The 22030-nt window shown below is 47.0% G+C and overlaps 1 protein-coding gene across 2 annotated transcripts in view; it reads right to left on the bottom strand.

Moving 5' to 3' along the window:
• Positions 1-18219, bottom strand: part of LOC144511811 (solute carrier family 41 member 1-like) — a 75067-nt gene extending 56848 nt beyond the window's left edge. The window contains exons 1-2 of one of the 2 annotated variants that reach the window (XM_078242157.1): positions 18117-18219; positions 16671-17480 (exon numbers count right to left, since the gene is read on the bottom strand). In XM_078242157.1, coding sequence (XP_078098283.1) covers positions 16671-17081 — 411 coding nt within the window. In that variant the 5' untranslated portion in view covers positions 17082-17480; positions 18117-18219. Of the gene's footprint in view, positions 1-16670; positions 17481-17914; positions 18005-18116 lie in introns of those variants that run through there. The other variant, XM_078242158.1, reaches the window with a different exon arrangement.
• Positions 18220-22030: the final 3811 nt, after the last annotated feature.

A 22030-nucleotide genomic window follows, 5' to 3' on the forward strand; every position in this document is an offset into this window, starting at 1 on the left:
CATTGCAGGTAGAAGTGTAGTAAATCAACTTCCAGATTCTCTACATTGTTCTCATTCACCAATGATTTGTCGTGACATAAATAACGTTTATAGAATTATCCAGCAAGAATGAGTCCGATCAGCCCATTCTGCCTGTGCCAGTTCGTTATCCAGCTACTCCCTGCTCTCTCTCTCTCAGCAATGTTTTCCTTTCCTCCTATTTAACCAATTGCCTTTTGGAAGCTATTATTTCTGTTCCCATCAGTGCATTGCAGGTCACACAACTTGCAGTGCAAAGACATTGGGGGGAGTTTTCCCCTCCTGGTTTTGGGAAGAGGGGGGCACCGTGCAAAGGTCTATTGACCTTGGGTGGGATTTTCCAAATTTGGTGTGAGCGCAGCTGGAAAATCCCGCCCCTTCTCTCCCCTCCGGTTCTTTTACCCTCCGATTATTGACCTTCCTGCCCGTGGAACCATTTTCTCCCGATCTAGGCCCTATCCAAAATCTTTTAACATCCCTATTTAAACATTCCCTGAATCTTCTCTGCTCCAAAAGGGGAGTAATCACAGGTTCGCTCATCCCACCAGTGATCCCAGTAATATTTTTACTTCAGGAGCACAGGTGGCACAGTGGTTAGCACTGCTACCTCACAGCGCCGGGACCCGGGTTCAATTCCAGCCTAGGGTGACTGTCTGTGTGGAGTTTGCATGTTCCCCCATGTCTGTGTGGGTTTCCTCCGGGTGCTCTGGTTTCCTCCGACACTCCAAAGATGTGTGGGTTAGGTTGACTGGCCATAGTAAATTGCCCCTTAGTGTCAGAGGAATGGCACAGTAAATTCATGGGGTTATGGGGATAGGGCCTGGGTGGAATTGTTGTCGGTGCAGGCTCGATGGATCGAATGGCCTCCTTCTGCACTGTAAGGATTCTGATTCTATGAATTAATGCCTCAGAAATTCCTCCTCATCTCTGTTTTAAAGCTGTTCCTTTAGCCTGAGGTTGTGCCCTCTGGTTCTAGTTTTTCCTATTAGTGGAAACATCCTCTCCACGTCCAGGCCTCGCAGTATCCTGTAAGTTTCAATAAGATCCCCCCCTCATCCTTCTAAACTCCAGACCCAGAGTCCTCAACCGTTCCTCATACGACAAGCTCTTCCTTCCAGGGAACCTCCTCTGGACCCTTTCCAAGGCCAGCACATCCTTCCTTAGAAATGGGGCCCAAAACTGTTCACAATACTCCAAATGCCGGAGCGCACTCGATGGGCTAAATGGCCTAACTCTGCTCCTATGTCTTAATGATCTCAGAACACAATGTGCATTACTGTCAGCACACAAGAGTCACTGAGCAAAGGAAACAAGGTTTGACCCCATTTGCTGACAATTAAGACATAGCAACACCACTCAAATAGCATTTATAAACAAATTACTTCCTTTCCACCTACAACCGCAACGCTCAAATCTGACCCAACTTCTCCACCCACCCTTCTCTTTCCTCCTTGCACTGGCGAGGTCTTGCACTTTGAACCTTGGCTCTGTCCCCCTCCCCCCCCCCCCCTCCCTCCCCCCCTCCCCTCCCCTCCCCCCCCCCCCCTCCCCTCCCCTCCCCTCCCTCCCCTCCCCTCCCTCCCCTCCCCTCCCTCCCCCCCCCCCCCCCCCCCCCCCTCAGTAAACAACACACATTCTATGGAAACAGAGCTCAGGCACATGCTCTTGGGTTCAATCATGGCATTCCAAAACAATGATGTGGAAATGCTGACGTTGGACTGGGGTAAACACAGTAAGGAGTCTAACAACACCAGGTTAAAGTCCAACAGGTTTATTTGGGAGCAAACGCCACTAGCTTTCGGAGCGCTGCTCCTTCGTCAGGTGGAGTGGAAATCTGACGAAGGAGCTCCGTCTGACAAAGGAGCAGCGCTCCGAAAGCTAGTGGCGTTTGCTCCCAAATAAACCTGTTGGACTTTAACCTGGTGTTGTTAGACTCCTTACTGTATTCCAAAACAATGTCAGGACCTCAAAAAAAAAACTATTGACCACTTTTAGAACTGACATGATGCAATGGCATGCAGTGTTACCTAATGGACAATGCATCAGCTCACCCTGAAGTAATCATTTTGTAACAAACCCTTTTCAGACTAGCCCAATCAGGAGTGAATCGAATTGGCTCTCCACAAACATAATGGAGGAACAACGGTGCAAAACAATCGTGTGAGAGAAATCAAATGGGTCTCAAAAGCTGTGCGCATTACCCTCCTGATTCTACTGTGCACATCTATTCTATCTACACATACACAGTTCAGCTAATGAAATTCAACAAAGAACGGTGACAACGCTTAGCACTGCTGCCTCACAATGCCAGGGACCCGGGCTCAATTCCAGTCTCTGGCAACTGTGTGGAGTTTGCACGTTCTCCCCGTGTCTGCGTGGGTTTCCTCCGGGTGCTCCGGTTTCCTCCCACAGTCCAAAGATGTGTGGGTTAGGTCATAGAATCATAGATCATAGAATCCCTACAGTGCAGAAGGAGGCCACTCGGCCCATCGAGTCTGCACCGACCACAATCCCACCCAGGCCCTACCCCCACATATTTTACCCGCTAATCCCTCTAACCTACGCATCTCAGGGCTCTAAGGGGCAATTTTTAACCTGGGCAATCAACCTAACCCGCACATCTTTGGACTGTGGGAGGAAACCGGAGCACCCGGAGGAAACCCATGCAGACACGAGGAGAATATGCAAACTCCACACAGACAGTGACCCGAGCCGGGAATCGAACCCGGGACCCTGGAGCTGTGAAGCTGCAGTGCTAACCACTGTGCTACCGTGCCGCCGGTGGATTGGCCAGGCTAGTGTCAGGAGGACTAGCTAGGGTAAATGCATGGGGTTATGGGGGTAGGGCCTGGGTGGGATGGTGATCGGTGCAGACTCAATGGGCTGAATGGCCTCCTTCTGCACTGTAGGGATGCTATGATTCTCTGACAGCAAGTGTCGGTTTTGCCCTTCTATGGAAGGGAGCAATGTGAACCATACAATACTGGAGTGCAGTTTTACAGGCTGCCCTGAAGATAATAGTGAGGGGAGCACGCTGACATTCGCATTCCTGGCCACAGACACACTAGATTAGAAACATAAGGTAAATAAAGCTAATGACAATATTGGAGTAGGAATTGCAAATAAAATCTCATCTGTTATTTGAGCAGAGTATTTACATTAGAATGGGCACATTTCTACAGCCCAAAGGTATAACTTCCCACTATTTATTTTTTCCTAAATAATCCTTCCCAAACGCGTGCTAGAACTGAGGAAAGGGAAAAAAAAGAGGATAAATCAGAACAAAAATATCATAATTATGCAAATGAAGCAGTTTTAGTGATCTCACAATATGCTTCCTTGTTGTGACAACTGTCTAGGAATCACTCCAGAGACAGAATTCAATTTGAAAATTATATCTTCACGCTATGTAGTGCAAGGACACAGATATTGCCAGAGTGTAGACAGACCTAGTGGTTTCAGACAAGAGCTGCAACAACACTGAGGATTACAGGAAGGATGTGATCTTCAGGGCAGCCTGTAAAACTACACTCCAGTATTGTATAGTTCACTGGAAGGGACGCAGAGGAGATTCACCAGGATGTTGCCCGGGATGGAACATTTAAGTTATAAAGAGAGGTCGGGTAGGCTTGGGTTGTTTTCTCTGGAGCAGAGAAGACTGTGGGGCGACCTGATTGAGGTGTTCAAGATTGTGAGGGGCATGGACAGAGTGGATAGGGAGCAGCTGTTCCCCTTAGTTGAAGGGTCAGTTACGAGGGGACACAAGTTAAAAAAGTGAGGAGTGGGAGGTTTAGGGGGGGGATTTGAGGAAAAACGTTTTTACCCAGAGGGTGGTGACGGTCTGGAATGCGCTGCCTGGGAGGGTGTTGGAGGTGGGATGCCGCACATCCTTTAAAATGTACCTGGATGAGTACTTGGCACGCCGTAACATTCAAGGCGATGGGCCAAGCGCTGGCAAGTGGGATTAGGCGGGCAGGTCAGGACCTTTCGTGCATTGGTGCCGACTCGATGGGCCAAAGGGCCTCTTCTGCACTGCAGTATTCTGTGATTAGCTTGGCCATGTGGTTGAGGGAAAGGGGATAAGGTAACCAATAGGCAGGTTAATGTAATTAGGACTACATGCTCATACACTGACTGGTTGGACTAAACAGTCTGCGCCCGTGCTGCTGAGTTAGGAAGTGACTGCATGCATTTCACACACATCTCGGATTAGTTCAAAGCCATGCTGCAGGAGTGCAGGAAAGCATAGAAACTGCGAACACGTATGCTGCCGAGTAGTGGCTATTGTGACACCTCAAAGAGTAAACAAATACATTTTCAAAAAGGAGTCTTGACGACAAACATTTACTTGCTTTTTAAGCAAGTTGAAATTGTGCTGGGGGTCGAGACGGATTAGCGTAAACATCCAGCCAGAACTGCTGTGGCCATCTCAGATTTTACAAGCACAATTACAGATCCTTAAACTACAGCAAGAACTTGGCTTTTTATCCAGTGTCAGCCGCGGCTCAGTTGCCAACATCCTCCTCGTTAGAAGGTTGTAACTTCGAGTTTCACTCCAGACGTCCGAAAATATAATAGAATCCGTACAGTGCAGGAGGAGGCCATTCGGTCCATCAAGTCTGCACCAACAACAATCCCACCCAGGCCCTATCCCCGTAATCCCACATATTTACCCTGATAATCCCTCTAACCTCCACATCCCGAGACACTAAGGGGCAATTTAGCATGGCCAATGCACCTAACCTGCACATCTTTGGACTGTGGGAGGAAACCGGAGCACCCAGAGGAAACCCAGGCAGACACCGGGGGGAATGTGCAAACTCCACACAGAGAGTGACCCAAGCTGGGAATCGAACCCAGGTCCCTGGAGCTGCGAGGCAGCAGTGCTAACCACCGTGCCACCACTAAGCTGACATGCCTGCGTTGCGCTGAGGGAGTGCTGCACTGTTGGAGCTGATGTCCTTCAGAGGTGGTGTTGGAGGCGTAACTCTTTGCTCAGATGGAAAAGCAGGAAGTTTTCTCCCCTTCCCTCATGTCTTGGCTAATATTTATCCTTCAGCACCTTGAAGAGTGCAACACGGTCTATGTGGAAAACTTGACCATTGCTGCACTTTCTGCATTGGTCATTTTTCATATGTTTGCAATGTCCCTCCAGATATTTTATGAATAAGGTGCATTTACAAAACAAATTCTCCTCCAAGCAACCTCACTATAGCAGATTACCTGTCATTATTCGGGCGGCACAGCGGTTAGCACTGCTGTCTCACAGCGCCAATTCCTGCCTTGGGTGACTGTCTGTGTGGAGTTTGCACATCCTCCCCGTGTCTGCGTGGGTTTCCTCCGGGTGTTGCAGTTTCCTCCCACACTCCGAAGATGTGCAGGTTTGGGGGGTTGGGCGTGCTAAATTGCCCCTTAGTGTCCCAAGCTGTTAAAGTGAGATGGGATTAGCCACGGTGAATGTGTGGGACACGGTAAGAAGTCTCACAACACCAGGTTAAAGTCCAACAGGTTTACTTGGTAGCAAATACCATAAGCTTTCGGAGCAGAAGGAGCAGTGCTCCGAAAGCTTATGGTATTTGCTACCAAATAAACCTGTTGGACTTTAACCTGGTGTTGTGAGACTTCTTACCGTGTTCACCCCAGTCCAACGCCGGCATCTCCACATAATGTGGCACGGTACGGTAGCACAGTGGTTAGCACTGCTGCTTCACAGCTCCAGGGTCCCGGGTTCGATTCCCGGCTCGGGTCACTGTCTGTGTGGAGTTTGCACATTCTCCTCGTGTCTGCGTGGGTTTCCTCCGGGTGCTCCGGTTTCCTCCCACAGTCCAAAGATGTGCGGGTTAGGTTGATTGGCCAGGTTAAAAAATTGCCCCTGAGATGCGTAGGTTAGAGGGATTAGCAGGTAAATATGTGGGGGTAGGGCCTGGGTGGGATTGTGGTCGGTGCAGACTCGATGGGCCGAACGGCCTCCTTCTGCACTGTAGGGTTTCTATGATTCTATGATAATGTGTGTGATTACAGGGATAGAGCGGGGGGGAAGAGGGCCTGGGTAAAATACTCTGCAGAGAGTCAGCACAGACATGGTGGGCTGAATGGCCTCTTCTGCACTGTAGGGTTTCTATGATTCTATGGTTGTATCATTGCAGTTCGTGGGGTCTTGTTGTGACTGCTGCATTTCTTACATTACAAACAGTGAATATACTTTAGAGGTGCTTCACTGGCTGGACATTGCTTTAGGGCATTCCGAGGTCATGGAAAGTGCAATGCCAATACAAATGGTTCTCCACTTTGTAATTTCCTATTCTCTGAATGAATTGTTCGTCACTGCAGGCAGACTAAGAGAAAGTAGATTTAAAAGATAAAGTACAGAACAATCTTGTTACATACACAATGAGGGACAGACCAAAGCCTATATACGACTGACTGGGAGGTATACACAGCAAGGAGTCACTACAGAGCTGCTGGTATACAACATTTTCTTTTAGATTTCCAAACTGAGCAAATGCTTTTAACCAGAGAATGGCGAGAGCAGCATTTGAGAATCCAATTTGTTATGGGCTTGAAAACATTAAAGAAGTTTATTTATTAGTGTCACAGCTAGGCTTACATTCACACTGCAATGAAGTTACTATGAAAATCCCCTAGTCGCCACACTCCGGCACCTGTTCGGGTACGGTAAAGGGGCAAACCCATCGAACCCGCACGTCTTTTGGACCGTAGGAGGAAACCCACGCAGACACGGGAAGAACGTGCAAATTCCGCACAGACAGTGACCCAAGCCGGGAATCGAACCCTCGTCCCTGGCGCTGTGAGGCAGCAGCGCTAACCACTGTGTCATCCCGTTAACAGCTTTATGTAATGTTAAGTTAAATTAGGAATATGCCTCATTTCCCAAGAAAGATTGGGAATACTTATTGGATGGTTAAAGTGGGATAAAGGGGGGGGAATTACTATTCAAAAATATTTTAACATTCATATTTACATCCTGGGAGGCGATGGGTATTATCACTAGACTGTTAATCCAGAAACTCAGCTAATGTTCTGGGGACCCGGGTTTGAATCCCGCCACAGCAGATGGTGGAATTTGAATTCAATAAAAAAAATCTGGGATTACGAATCTACTGATGACCATGAAACCATTGTTGGAAAAACCCATCTGGTTCACTAATGTCCATTAGGGAAGGAAATCTGCTGTCCTCACCTGACCTGGCCTACATGTGACTCCAGAGCCACAGCAATGTGGTTAACTCTCAACTGTCCTCTGAAATTATCTAGCCATGGGCAAATAGGGATGGGTAATAAATGTTGGCCAGCCAGCGATGCCGATGTCTCATGAATTAATAAAAAAAATATGATTTTGGCGATTGTTTACCCTCAACCCTAATAATGTGGATTTTCATGTGGGTCAATGGGGACGAAGTAGAAGGGGTTGAGAGCTTCACATCTTTAGGTGTCCAGATCACCAACAACCTGTCCTGGTCCCCCCAAGACGACACTATTGTTAAGAAAGCCCACCAACGCCTCTACTTTCTCAGAAGACTAAGGAAATTCGCCATGTCTGCTACGACTCTCACCAACCTTTTCAGTTAGAATCAGAGAACCCTACAGTGCAGAAAGAGGCCGTTCGGCCCATCGAGTCTGCGCCGACCACAATCCCACCTAGGCCCTACCCCCATATCCCTACATATTTTACCAGTTAATCCCTCTAACCTACGCATCTCAGGCCACTAAGGGGCAATTTTTAGCATGGCCAATCAACCTAACTCCCGCACATCTTTGGACTGTGGGAGGAAACCGGAGCACCCGGAGGAAACCCACGCAGACACGAGGAGAATGTGCAAACTCCACACAGACAGTGACCCGAGCCGGGAATCGAACCCAGGTCCCTGGTGCTGTGAAGCAGCAGCGCTAACCACTGTGCTACCGTGCCGCCCCTGTATCACAGCTTGGTATGGCTCCTGCTCTGCCCAAGACCGCAAGAAATGACAAAAGGTCGTGAATGTAGCCCAATCCATCACGCAAACCAGCCTCCCATCCATTGACTCTGTCTACACTTCGCACTGCCTCGGCAAAACAACCAGCATAATTAAGGACCCCACGCACCCCGGACATTCTCTCTTCCAACTTCTTCCGTCAGGAAAAGGATATAAAAGTCTGAGGTCACGTACCAACCAACTCAAGAGCAGCTTCTTCCCTGCTGCCATCAGACTTTTGAATGGACCTATCTTGCATTAAGTTGATCTTTCTCTACACCCTAGCTATAACATTACATTCTGCACTCTCTCGTTCACTTCTCTATGATCGGTATGCTTTGTCTGTATAGCGCGCAGGAAACAATACTTTTCACTATGCTATACATGTGACAATAATAAATCAAATTTTAAAAATTTCCAGCCTCTGCAGATTCACTCAGGCAACACTATCTAGAAATGGCTTGGAGTTAGCTTACTTGCTGCCCCTTCTTTGAGCTGATTGAAGGATGATTTGATCAAGCGACACCCCGAGTGTGGGCTATTAAGCACAGGATTAATTTGTGCTATGGCAAATCAAGCAGTTTCTAAAAAGAACCAGATGCCTTGGCCACATTCAGTCGGATTTGGAAATTTCCGCTCTCACCATAGGACTTGTGAACGGCCAGACGACAGGACTGGAGAAGCACAGACAAAGGCTGGACCGCCCAGAACGCGCTGGGGAATTGGCTGCTTGAGGCAGTCTCTGACCAACCACAAGCAGCAACTTTTAAGTCTTTAAATCCTCATTATTTTGACCCACTGCTGCTTTAAAAGGCTAAGGCAGCCAGCTCAAACGCACCAAGACTGTAACTGAAAAAAGATTGCACCAGCATTTGAAAACAAACTTGTTCTGCTTTCCAGCTCAGGCTGTCGAACTCTTAAATCCCTAACCAGACTGTTAAACCTACAGTCCCTGATCAATTCGTGCGACCTGGTTGGATGGATGCTGTCAATCATAGAATCCCTTCAGGGCAGAAGGCGACCATTTGGCCCAGTGAGTCTGCGCCAACTCTCTGAAAGAGCACCTTACCCATGCACCCCCCTCTTCCCCTCCCCCCCCCCCCCCCCCCAATTCCCCTAACCTACACATCCTGGGACACTCGGGGGCAATTTAACATGGCCAATCCAGCCTGCACCGACAACAATCCCACCCAGGCCCTTATCCCCATAACCCCATGCATTTACCCTAGCTAGTCCCCCCGACACTAAGGGGCAATTTAGAATGGCCAATCCACCCAACCCGCGCATCTTTGGACTATGGGAGGAAACCGGAGCACCCGGAGGAATCCCACGCAGATACGGGGAGGACATGCAGACTCCACACAGACAGTGACCCGAGGCCGGGATTGAACCCAGGTCCCTGGCGCTGTGAGGCAGCAGTGCTAAATACTGTGCCACCGTTCCACCCAAGCCCATGAGAACACCAACATTTCATCGTGGACAAAGAGGGAAACCCAAAACAGTCCAAGTACAATTCAGAATGCACCGTCAGGTCAGAAGTACGGACGTATTCCTTTCCCAGAAGGGTGCACCTCAGATCAAATCTCCCTTTATCTGAAAGAAAACCATACTTAAGGTGACGCCATCACCAAGAGATAGAATATCCGCGTGTGTTATATATATTTTGTAAAAAGAAAACCCTCAGTAGGACACCACCACGAATGCTCCAACAGGTTTGATTCCTATCCGGAGTGACTGCCTGTGTGGAGTTTGCACGTTCGCCCTGTGTCTGTGCGCGTCTCCTCTGGTTTCATAGAAATCATAGAAACCCTACAGTGCAGGAAGAGGCCATTCGGCCCATCGAGTCTGTACCGACCACAATCCCATCCAGGCCTTACCCCCATATCCTTACATATTTTACCCGCTAATCCCTCGAACCTACACATCTCAGGACACTAAGGGGCAATTTTAGCATGGCCAATCAACCTAACCCGCACATCTTTGAACTGTGGGAGGAAACCGGAGCACCCGGAGGAAACCTATGCAGACACAAGGAGAATGTGCAAACTCCACACAGAGTCCAAAGATGTGTAGACTCGGGAGATTAGTGGGGTAAATATGCAGAGTTACACGGATAGGACCTGTGTAAGATGCTCTGTCGGAGAGTCGGTGCAGACTCGATGGGCTGAATGGCCTCCTTCTGCACAGGTTTTCCCTGGACGAGGGAAGGCAGATAGGGTTGGGAGTGGAGAGGAGAGAGATTAAGAGGTGAACCTAGTGTTTCCATTCCTGGAGCGGGCATCGTCAGAAAGCATGGATATTGGATGAAGACAGAACCAAGTTCACCTCTCCGCAGTTAAATGCTGTATCCAATCAGTACCATAGCTCACCTGTGCAGAGCAAGTTGATGGTGCATCAGAGGAAGTGAAACAGCAGGCTCAGCAAGAACTCAGGAAACCGAGGAGAAATTGCTGGGGAATTCATTTAGCAATTCACAGCGACTGGGCACTGGACACAGGGCTACGTTTTGAGCATTGGTCTTTATTGACTGGACAGCAGACAGAATGTCATTCGGGATCTGTGGAGAGAGAATAGAGCCAACATCAAGTCAGGATGAAGGGTCATCTAGACTCTCAACATTGGCTCTATTCTCTCTCCACAGATGCGGTCAGACCTGCTGAGATTTTCTGTTTCAGATCCAGCATCCGCAGTAATTTGCTTTTATATTAGAATGTCATTAGGGATCTGCATTACTGTAACTCCACCTATCTAAAAGCAACAAGAGGTTGTTAGAATGAATGAGGGTGACAGGAGATACAGCATCGTAATGAGGGGACAAAAACGGAAAATGCTGGAAAATCTCAGCAGGTCTGACAGCATCTGCGGAGAGAGAGTACAGTCAACTTTGATAACCCTTCGTCAGAGCAACGTGAAACGTTGGCTCTATTCTCTCCCCACAGATGCTGTCAGACCTGCTGAGATTTTCCAGCACTTGGTTTTGGTTTCAGCTTCCAGCGTCCACAGTAATTTAATTGGGGCGGCACGGTAGCACAGTGGTTAGCACTGCTGCTTCACAGCTCCAGGGACCTGGGTTTGATTCCCGGCTTGGGTCACTGTCTGTGTGGAGTTTGCACATTCTCCTCGTGTCTGCGTGGGTTTCCTCCGGGTGCTCCGGTTTCCTCCCACAGTCCAAAGATGTGCGGGTTAGGTTGATTGGCCATGCTAAAATTGCCCCTTAGTGTCCTGAGATGTGTAAATTAGAGGGATTAGCGGGTAAATATGTAGGGATATGGGCGTAGGGCCTGGGTGGGATTGTGGTCGGTGCAGACTCGATGGGCCGAATGGCCTCCTTCTGCACTGTAGGGTTTCTATGATTTCTATGAATTGTATCTTCATGAGGGGACTAGATTTCAGGTGAACTGTTCATCGTTCCTCAAAGGTGTCTCCTCGTGAGCCGAACAGTTCAGATGGCAGGACATTGTCCAAATAAGGATAAGAGTCAGACAAAAGCAAACTTTAAAAAGTCTTTGCTTTTTCCCTGAATCTATCTGTCCTCTTCCCTTGGTAATCCCAAATCTCTCGTCAGATTTTCTTCTAACCTGCTCTGTTCTAATGAAAGATAAATCAGTCTCTCCCTACCTCTGTAAATTGCTCTGTACATGTTTCATATCCTTAAGTTAGGGGACTTAGCACCAGGCACAATATTCTAACTGTGGCCTAACCAACTCTATTGCGCAGGTAACTCTGTTCCAAACTGCCTGAAGGCAAGTGTGAACAGTCTCAGGTAGTGGCATGGATATTGAGGAGCAACCTATCTAGAACCAGTTGAGTTCCCATGCAGTCCTTACAGCGTGAAAGTGTGTGTGCGAGAGAGAGAGAGTGCGTGAGAGAGAGAGCGTGCGAGAGAGAGAGAGAGCGCGCATGTGTGAGAGAGAGAGAGAGCGCGTGTGTGAGAGAGTGTGCGTGAGAGGGAGGAGAGAGAGAGAGAGAGAGCGCATGTGAGAGAGAGAGTGTATGTGAGAGAGAGAGAGAGTTTGTGTGTGAGAGAGAGAGAGGGGGAGAGAGTGTGTGTGTGTGTGTGTGTGAGAGAGTGAGAGAGAGTGTATTTGTGTGTGTGTGCTATGAACATGACTTACAGACAACTGGTATTGTATAACAAGGGCGAACTCAGAACACGAGCAGCTTCACTACACGATGGGAACATTTTCTAAATGACGCCGTGAGCACATTCCCACCCAATGCAAAGCAAAATTGCTGCAACTGAGAGTTTGGCAGTGAAATTTATTTGCGTTTTAAGCTAATCATTAACGTTGCACTATTTGCCCTGCAAACTGATAGTTTTTTTAATGAATAAATATTGGCTCATGACATTAAAATGACATTATTATGATGTGACTTTTCAACCCTTTGTTCATTGTCATGCATGCTGTCCAAGTCAGGATTCTAAGATCAACATAGTGCAGCAGAACAGAACTGGATGCATTCTTTATCCATAGGCTACAAATATTTGGAGAAGTCAAACCAGAATTATTCTCAATCAATAGGTTAAGTGCATTGACCCGAACAGGCGCCAGAGTGTGGCGACTAGGGGAATTTCACAGTAACTTCATATGTGTTAATGCAAGCCTTACTAGTGACTAATGCATTAAAAAAAAAGTACTTTGCACTTACTCTCCCTTTCTTCAGGGAGATGAAATTAGGGAAAAGTCAAGGAAAACATTATTGTTTTCAGCAGATAATTAAACTTTTGTCTCTGAAGTCATTCTTTAAGTTATTTATAAAATGGCAAAAGGCAGTTTTATCAGAGCCCCACTCAGCAAAGGCAAGGATTATATACCCACGCCATCACCAAGACCACTTATTCCCACCTTCATAACAATGCCCGTCTCCTCCCTGTTGAATCTCCTCCCAATTGACACCCTTGTTACCCCGAGAATTGACTATTCCAACACACCCCTGGCCAGCTTTCAAAACTCTACTGCTCATGTCGAAGCTCACACACCACAGGTCCTTGCGGGCCTACGTTTGCCTCCCTCAATTTAAGCACCACCTCAATTTTAAAATTCACCCCCTTGTTTTCCCCTCCAACTCGATTTCCAAGTTTGCTGACGACACCACCATAGTGGGTCGGATCTCAAACAACGACGAGACACAGTACAGGAATAAGATAGAGAGTCTGGTGAACTGGTGCGGCAACAATAATCTCTCCCTCAATGTCAACAAAACGAAGGAGATTGTCATCGACTTCAGGAAACGTAAAGGAGAACGTGCCCCTGTCTACATCAGGGGGAACAAAGTAGAAAGGGTCGAGCGCTTCAAGTTTTTAGGTGTCCAGATCACCAACAACCTGTCCTGGTCCCCCCCATGCTGACACTATAGTTAAGAAAACCCGCCAATGCCTCTACTTTCTCAGAAGACAGAGGAAATTTGGCATGTTAGAAAAGACTCTCACCAACTTTTACAGATGCACCCATAGAAAGCATTCTTTCTGGTTGTATCACAGCTTGGTATGGCTCCTGCTCTGCCCAAGACCACAAGGAACTACAAAAGGTCATGAATGTAGCTCAATCCATCACGCAAACCAGCCTCCCATCCATTGACTCTGTCTACATTTCCTGCTGCCTCAGTAAAGCAGCCAGCATAATTAAGGACCCCACGCACCCCAGACATTCTCTCTTCCACATTCTTCCTTCTGGAAAAAGATACAAAAGTCTGAAGTCCCGTACCAACCGACTCAAGATCAGCTTCTTCCCTGCTGCTGTCAGACTTTTGAATGGACCTGCCTTGCATTAAGTTGATCTTTCTCTACACCCTAGCTATGACTGCAACACAACATTCTGCACTCTCTCCTTCTCTATGAACAGTATGCTTTGTCTGCACTCTCTCATTCTCTAGGAACAGTATGCTTTGATTTTAACTACTCCACCGTTGGTGACCATGCCCTCCGAGGCCAAAGCCCTAAACTTTGGTCATACGTCCTTCAACCTCTCGGACACACTTTCTTCCTTTGAAGCACATCTTCAAGCCTATCCTTTTGACCATCTCCCCAAATATCTCATTTGCCTTTAATTTTAAACGGATAAGGGTGGCACGGTGGCACAATGGTTAGCACTGCTGCCTCACAGCGCCAGGGACCTGGGTTCAATTCCTGGCTTGGAGTTTGCACATTCTCCTCGTGTCGGCATGGGTTTCCTCCCACAGTCCAAAGATGTGCGGGTTAGGTGGATCGGTCATGCTAAATTGCCCGAGTGTCGGGGGGGCTAGCTAGGGTAAATGCATGGGGATAGGGCCTGGGTGGGACTGTGGTCGGTGCAGAAGGAGGCCATCCGGCCCAATGGGCCAAATGGCCTCCTTCTGCACTGTAGGGATTCTATGATTACGTTGTACCTGTCACACAGTGAACTGTTTCACATTCAACCCTAAATAAAATGGAGGACGTGGGGAGAGTAATTCTTGATAGACGGTGTGGCATTTCTCCGCATTGTATTTAAATAGCAACACGTGCCAATCCCAAGGAGAGAGAGAAATCCTTCTAGTTGTACAGTTAAGATACCCGGGTATCACCCTTAACACAGCGAGAGCCACTATTAAACTCACCGCGGTTTTCCAGACTGCTATTTTCCCCACCAGGGGATCTGTTTGAGACAGAATGTTAATTTTCTCTCTCTTTATTCCTTTTATGGGATGTGGGTGCCGCTGGCTAGGCCGACATTTCTTTATTGCCCATCCCTAACTGCCCCTCCATTCCAGAGCACGTTTGACAATCAACCGCATTGCTGTGGCTCTGGAGTCGCATGTGGGCCAGACCAGGTAAGGACGGCAGATTTCCTTCCCTAAGGACATTAGTGAACCAGGTGGGTGTTCACAACAATTAATCCAGGATTTTTTTTAAAAAACGGAACTCAAATTTCACCATCTGCTGTGGCGGGATTTAAAGCCAGGACCCTGGATCTTGTCCTGGGTCTCTGGATTACAAGTTCAATGACAATACCACTACACCACTGCCTCCCAGATAATACTCAATTCTTAGGCAAAATTCGTTCCTATAGTATCTAAAAGAACAAGCTGTACTGGAGCCCAGGGAGAACAATGCATTATTAAGCACACCTAAATCATTGTTCTAAAAATAAACTGGAACCCAGCATGGAATATTTGTACCAACTATGATTTATTCAAAATTGTATTTTTTAAAATAGGAACAGAAAGCAAACTTCGTGCAAATTCCTCTGCAAAACGCTACAGAATTAAGCAGTTAAGTAAAATGCCAAATCTTACAAAGCAAATATCAATATATTGAACTGAGCGCTTGAACAAATCACTTCTTCTATCAGGAAGATAGAGAGACTTGGCATCAAATTCTTTCTTCCTCACCAAAAAAAGAACGATATTTCATAGTTGCCAGCTAGTATAACATGCGAATAAAGGTTACGTTTAGCATTTCTGCTGGATTACTGCAAGTACAAGTCGCACAAGGCAGCCTTTTCTCTCCAACAGGGTTTTGACATTCCACAAGTAAATACGGAACGATTTTTATGCATGCCATGTACACTTTACTTATTCCAATTTTAATAAGAACCAGTCATTGCGTGGGACATGCAAAGCAGACTTCTAAAAAGGAGGAATTACTTTCTCCCCCAGTGGAAAAAGTATTAGCTAGGCACCGCAGTGGTCCAAATGCCCAACGTGGTCGGGTTTGTGTCCGCTGCCAAGATTCTACACGTTGCCAAACGGTCACTGCTTGCGGAGGTTCTTAGAACCATAGAATCTATAGCACGGAGACAGGCCCTTCAGCCCAAACTGGTCCATGCCAACCAAAATGCCCATCTAAGCTAACCCCATTTGCCTGCATTTGGCCCATATCCCCCTAAACCTTTCCTAACCATGTACCTGTCCAAATGCCTTTTAAATGTTGTTAATGTTCCTGCCTCAACCATTTCCTCCGGCAGCTCATTCCACACACGCACCACCCTCTGTGTAAAAAAAGTTTCTCCTCAGGTTCCCATTAATTCTTTCCCCTCTTAACTTGCATAGAAACTTCTTAGTGGGTGACTATATTCACTTTCCCCCCTCAGGGAAGAGCGATGGATGGAAGGGAGTCCTATTACTTTTAAGTTTATTGATTAGTGTCACAAGTAGGCTCACATTAACACTGTAATAAAGTTACTGTGAAGGTCCCCTAGTCGCCACACTCCAGCGTCTGTCCGGGTACACTGAGGAAGAATTTAGCATGGTTCAATCCACCTAACCGGCACGTCTCCCAGACCTATTCCCCCTGGGATTGCTTCAGAACTGGTGTGGTCGAGTCTGCTACTTGCAATTATTAGTCTGGAGAAATCTGGGCGGCACGTCTGGGCGGCACGGTAGCACAATGTGAAGCAGCAGTGCTAACCAACGCCAGGGACCCGGGTTCGATTCCCGGCTTGGGTCACTGTCTGTGTGGAGTTTGCACATTCTCCCCGTGTCTGCGTGGGTTTCCTCCGGTTGCTCCGGCTTCCTCCCACATTCTGAAAGACGTGCTGGTTAGGTGCATTGATCAGAACAGGCGCCGGATTGTGGCGGCTAGGGGAATTTCACAGTAACCTCATTGCCAGTGTTAATGTAAACCTTACTTATTACTTGTGACTAATAAATAAACTTTTAAAAAATTGTTTGGTGCCACTGGTGGAAGAGCCACAGGAAAACCAACGCACGCACACTTACCTGTACAATATCCAAGACCATCCCAGCTGCCACTGTCCCAAAGCCTGCCAGCAGGAATGGGAACACAACCTGCAGTCCAATAGAGAAAGAGGTCTCTTTAAGGGAATCATGGCCCCGACTTGGGTCGCTGCTGGTATCGTCGCTGTCGATACTCTGGCTGCCGTTCTCCAGGAGGGCATCTTCCTCCCTCAAACCCTTGGCATTGGCACGGGAGTCTCTCACTACGGCCTCCACCCTTTCGCCCTGTTCTCTCTCCTCCGCCAAATAGTCTGAACTCTCTGCCTCCACCAGCTCCGTGGAGCTTGGAACTATAGAGATGGCAAATTCATCAGAGCTGCCAACAACAGGGTAGACATTCCCATTAGCGTGGTAAAGTGGACCAAGCTCTTTCTGTTCCGTGACGTTAGACATTGCGTATTCACAATCTTTGGGACATCATAATGCGTCTCCTTGCTTTCTTTCCTCTGGATCTGTTTCAAATATCGAAAGCTTTCAAAATATTTGTTGCCCCTTTCCCTCAAAGAAAAATAAAAAGGTCAGCTCTGGCAGTTTTTATTTTTGGCCAACCGGATTGTAAGACTTAGGGAAGAAAGATCCTTTCTCAGCTTCTCATTCCCAGTTGGAATTGGCAGAACTGCATGTTCGTCAGAATTCAATCCACAAGACCAGCTTTCATGATGGAAATGTGGCACATTTTCAAACTTTTACAAAAAAAAAACACCCTTCCAGCGTATTAACAGCGAGGGCAAAGGTCTCTTTCCGTGGTGTCTCTGAGTCAGTCTGACGTGGGAAACTGTTACAAGCTCGCTTCTGTGAACAGAAGAAAAGAAAGAAAGACACGTTAACATTTCATTGAAATACTGTAATATATCTTGGAGGTGGAGGGAAGCAACTTGACAAGCTGAATTTTGTTCAAAACCAGCCTCAACGTGACTCAGTCAGGGAATCACAGTGGCAAAAAAAACCCCCACTTCAAGCAACTATAATTAAGACAATTGGGATGAAGGGCCTGATAAATATTAGTGAGAAGGAAAAAGAAATTATCTGGCAAAATCCCTGAGCAGAAAGGGAATCAACTTGCAGTTCCAATTCAGTCAGAAAGTCTACCTCAGGATCTAATCCAGAGAATCCAGTGCTCCCCAGTTCCCAGGCAGTTTTTTAAACTTTCCTCCTGTCTGTCTGCCTGCCTGGGGATCTCCAAAGACATTTATTGACAAGGGGAGGAAAGGAAGGAGCCTTGTTACCCTGTCGCAAGCTGGAAGCTGGCTGCCTTGAATGGAGCCTCCTTTGCAAAGTCTCCACTCCTTGTGGCTTTCTTGTCCCTTCCTTTGGGGGGTTTTCTTTGCTGCTCCCACACCCCCCGCCCCAGAGAGGAGGGGAAAGTGAGGGGGGGGGGATTTGAGTGATAGAGACACCTCGTTCCCTCTTTGCGGGTTAAAGTGTTACCTGGTGGAAGATATGAGTCGCTGCCGGCGGTAACTCATTAACCGGTGGGTGAGTGAGCGTCAGTGCCTCTGCAGCACGGCCTCCCTCTCTCAGCTCCCAGCTCATTCCGCGCACGCGCACCGCCGGCACACACCCCCCCCAGCCGGGGCCTGCCGTCAATGACATCACCCGCGACCAATCGGAATGCCAGCCCCGCTGATGGACGGGCGGCCGGACCAATCGTAAGCCGCAGATCTGGATGGGAACCCTCCCCTTCCTCATGTCACAGCGGAATGGAACCCCATGTATCAGAGAATGTTGCAATTGGTTCGAGTTACCTTCCTGGCTCAGAGTCAGCCTGGGAAGCTGCAGGGAATATTAGTGTTAGGGGGATAATACAGCGTGGAAAGGGTACAGGGAATATTAGTGTTGGGAGGATAATTTAGCATGGAAAGGGTGTAGGGAATATTAGTGTTGGGGGGATAATACAGCGTGGAAAACTGCAGGGAATATTAGTGTTGGGAGGATAATTTAGCATGGAAAACTGCAGGGAATATTAGTGTTGGGAGGATAATTTAGCATGGAAAACTGCAGGGAATATTAGTGTTGGGAGGATAATTTAGCATGGAAAACTGCAGGGAATATTAGTGTTAGGGGGATAATTTAGCATGGAAAGGGTGCGGGGAATAGTTCAACATGGAAAGGGTGCAGGGAATATTCGTGTTAGGGGATAATTTAGCATGGAAAGCTGCAAGGAATATTAGTGTTCGAGAGATAGTTTAACATGGAAAGCTACAGGGAATATTTTAGCATGGAAAGGGCGCAGGAAATATTTTCGTATGGAAAAGGTGGAGGAAATATTAGGGTGCAGGGAATATTTTAGCATGTAAAGGGTGCAGGGAATATTAGTGTTGGGGGATATCTTAACATGGAAAGGGTGCAGGGAATATTAGGATTAGGGAAATATTTTAGCATGAGGGTAGCACAGTGGTTCGCACTGTTGCCTCTCAGCACCAGGGACCTGGATTCAATTCCGGCCTTGGGTGACCTTGTGAAGTCTGCACGTTCTCCCCGTGTCTGGGTTTCCTCCGGATGCTCCGGTTTCCTCCCACAGTCCAAAGATGTGCAGGCTAGGTTGAATGGCCACGGTAAATTGCCCCTTAGTGTCAGGGGGATTAGGAGGATAACTACGTGGGGTTGTGGGGATGGGACCTGGGTGGGATTGTTGTCAGTGCAGGCTTGATGGGCCAAATGGCCTCCTTCTGCACTGTAGATTCTATGAAAGATGCAGGGAATATTTTAGAATGGAAAGGGTGCAGTGAATGCTAGAGTAAGGGGAATATTTTAACATGGAAATAAACTTGCAGCGCTGCAAAGATAGAACAGAGGGAAGGGGCTGACTAGATTACTGGCATGGATTCAATGGGTCAAATGGCTTCCTTCTGCATTGTAATTACTTAATGGCACAGAAGGAGTCCATTTGGCCCAGTGTGTCTGTGACAGCCACAAAACAGCTATCTAGCCTACTCCCACCTTGCAACGCTTGGTCTGTAGCCCTGTAGATTACAACACCTGAAGTTCATATCCACGCTTTTTAAAAAAATGCAACAATGGTTTCTGACTTCACCACCTCTTCAGTCAATGAGTTTCAGATACTCACCAACCTCTGGGTGGAAAAAAAAAACTAAATGCCATTTGGTGTTGTACTGGGTCAGATAATGGTTTGCAAAATGCGCCAATGAAAATCGCCAGAATGAACTCTCAGTTTCTCATGGATCTATTCAAATCCTCACCTTGAAACAAACAAGGAAATTAGGTATTGTAGATTTCAAAGCCAGCCCTGGAATTGTGCGCCAGGTATGAGATCCCTACAGTGCAGAAGGAAGCCATTTGGCCCATCGAGTCTGCACCCAACTCTCCGACAGAGTACCTTACCTTCTCCTTCGCCCTATCCCCGTGCACCCACACATTTACCATGGCTAATCCATCTAACCAACACACCTTGGGACATCAGGGGGCAATTTTATTATGGCCAATTCACCTAACCTGCACATTCTTGGACTGTGGGAGGAAACGGGAGCAGCTGGAGGAAACACATGCAGACATGGGGAGAATGTGTGGAGTTTGCACTGTCACCCAAGGCTGGAATTGAACCTGGGTCCCTGGCACTGTGAGGCAGCAGTGCCGCCGTGCCGCATGTTCTGCTGCTAAGCAGTATTCTTTCCTGTACTGTGAACCAAATTGAGTGAATTTATATAATTGAGTTATATAAATTTGCACACAGCTATTTAGCTATTGTTTTTAATGAATTTGATAAATGTGTTGAATTTAGTGTACACAAATTAATGTCTGCCTCCATTCCAATTCTCTTCCCAAACCTAATGGTGCACTAAGGTAGCATTTGCCTGTTTCCATAGCTAGTAATTCCCAGGATAAGCTGCTAATATGTTGCCAGGGGCTAATAACTTTAGGGGCACCACTCTGCATCAAGCATGACTGACCAGGAGTCTCTCCCACTCTCACTCCCTACAGTTAGCATGTTGAAAGGATTTACAGGTTGAAACCCGTTTGGCCGCATTGTGAACACACACCTTCCTTGGCCATCAAGTCCTGACTGGGACTCAAACCCAAGCTTCTGGTTCAGGGGCAGGGACGCTACCCACTGTGCCACACTGAGTCCCATGGAGGGTATTATTTTATTAATAAAAGCTCAATAATAAAATTATTCCTTGCGCTACTTTTGGGGGCATGTTTTGCAGGAGCAATCTCCCACCTGGCAGCTGTGCGACAGCAGGACGATGGGTGAGGGGGGATTTCAACCCCTTGAAACTATTAGTCGTGCAAAAGGTTGACCCCTACTTTCTGGATAAGAATTTAGTCTCGGAAACTCGTCTTTTACACTAGTTATGTGGTATATCCTGCAAACATACAATACTGTAAACGTACCATATAATCTTGTGAAATAAAGATACATTCTCATCTCTGAAATTTTGGAGAAAAACTGAGATGTAGACTGTAAAAGACCTGGACACTCCCACAGCAATGTGGTTGATTCTCAATTGCCCTTGGGTAACCAGGGATAGGCAATAAACGCTAGCCAGCCCATGTCCCACAAATGAATTTAAAAAAAGAACAAACATCATACTAATTTTTCTTGCTTTGGCTCCAACCCAAGATATAACATTTTTCTGTACCTGAACTATTGACAAGGGCAAGCAAAATGGCCTTATGAGCGCACAGTGTGAAACAATGATGCTTTTTGCCAAAACAAGGTAATCATAGGTCATGGAAAATTCTGGTATGAATATGGACAGGATGCATGCCTGAACGAGCATGGAACACCATTTTTGTTCCCATCTAAATCTGACTAACTACAGATTGTTCTACTCACTTGGGTCACTTGGGTTCAACACTCACCCTTACAGCATAGTAAATAATCAGAACAGGAAACTTGAGTTGGACTTTGTTGCCATATTGTTGCCTGCCACCCAACCAAAACACATATTAATGTCACTTTCTTGGTAATGATTTAACAATACTGTAACCTCTTTGTAAAATATTGTTTGGGTAACACTGAGGCATTGGATTAGAATGCGCCCCACAGTTTTGGTTGGTCCCAGGCTATTTTAATTATACAACAAAAGATACATCAATTCATCCAGTAATACAGAAAAAGCAGATATTCTATTTCTCATATTTTCCACTTTGTAAAATTCACTTTCCTGTGCCAACCATTATTCCATGAGAACACAATAAGCAAAACCTAGAAGTGAAATGGGCGTAGGGGTCACTGCACTGGTTAGCCTGAAGAAATGCCAATATATATTTAGTATGTAGACACACAATGTAATGATGTTGATGATTGACCACAGGAATCAATCTCCATCAATTAGTCCACAGCGATCCCAAAACTGGCATTAAAGAAGAAATACAGT

The sequence above is a fragment of the Mustelus asterias genome, chromosome 25 (assembly GCF_964213995.1).
Source record: "Mustelus asterias chromosome 25, sMusAst1.hap1.1, whole genome shotgun sequence".
NCBI classification, from domain to species: domain Eukaryota; kingdom Metazoa; phylum Chordata; class Chondrichthyes; order Carcharhiniformes; family Triakidae; genus Mustelus; species Mustelus asterias.